The 535-nt window shown below is 49.5% G+C and overlaps 1 protein-coding gene across 1 annotated transcript in view; it reads left to right on the forward strand.

Moving 5' to 3' along the window:
• The window catches only part of LOC113215462 (formin-G-like), a gene marked incomplete in the record, with an annotated part of 138,453 nt that extends 138,283 nt beyond the window's left edge, over positions 1-170 (forward strand). The window contains 1 exon segment of the mRNA XM_052270584.1: positions 83-170. Within this exon segment, the coding sequence (XP_052126544.1) occupies positions 83-100 (18 nt within the window).
• Between the last annotated feature and the right edge of the window lie 365 nt (positions 171-535).

A 535-nucleotide genomic window follows, 5' to 3' on the forward strand; every position in this document is an offset into this window, starting at 1 on the left:
GTGCTGATCGTGGACGAGAAAGGTCAGCCGATCCAGGACAAGCACTACGAGACGTCTTCCACAATCCGGCTGTCTTGTATCGTGCGTCACGTCTACATGACGGGCTCCGTGGTCTCCTGGATACACCAAGGCGTCTTACTGAACCAAGACTCCACCAGGGGAGGCATTAGGTATGGCTCTTCCCAGCAGGGTTCTTAAAATAACACTTAAGTATCTGAGGTTCACTCGAACTGTGCAGGGGTTTCTAGTTGGTTTTGAATCGTTTTAATCGGAGAAACACTTTCTTGTAGAATAAATAGCTGTGTGCCTTTAAACGTGCAACGTTGCCTATACATACCCTCAGAAGTAGAGAGCTCAGTAGTGCGTTCGGCATTTGTAAAGCTCGGGGTGTTGAGACGCAATGGTTCAGGGATGCTGAGGCCCGCGCTCTTTGCCGACTACAAGCAATTTGTGGGCAATATCGCTTTTGGCTGGGCTGTTAGTTAATCTCCTTTAGAGAATTTACAAGAGGGATTCCCCGCGGGCCACAAACGCC

Source organism: Frankliniella occidentalis, unplaced genomic scaffold (assembly GCF_000697945.3).
Source record: "Frankliniella occidentalis isolate FOCC.00 unplaced genomic scaffold, Focc_3.1 Scaffold127, whole genome shotgun sequence".
In the NCBI taxonomy this organism is placed as follows: domain Eukaryota; kingdom Metazoa; phylum Arthropoda; class Insecta; order Thysanoptera; family Thripidae; genus Frankliniella; species Frankliniella occidentalis.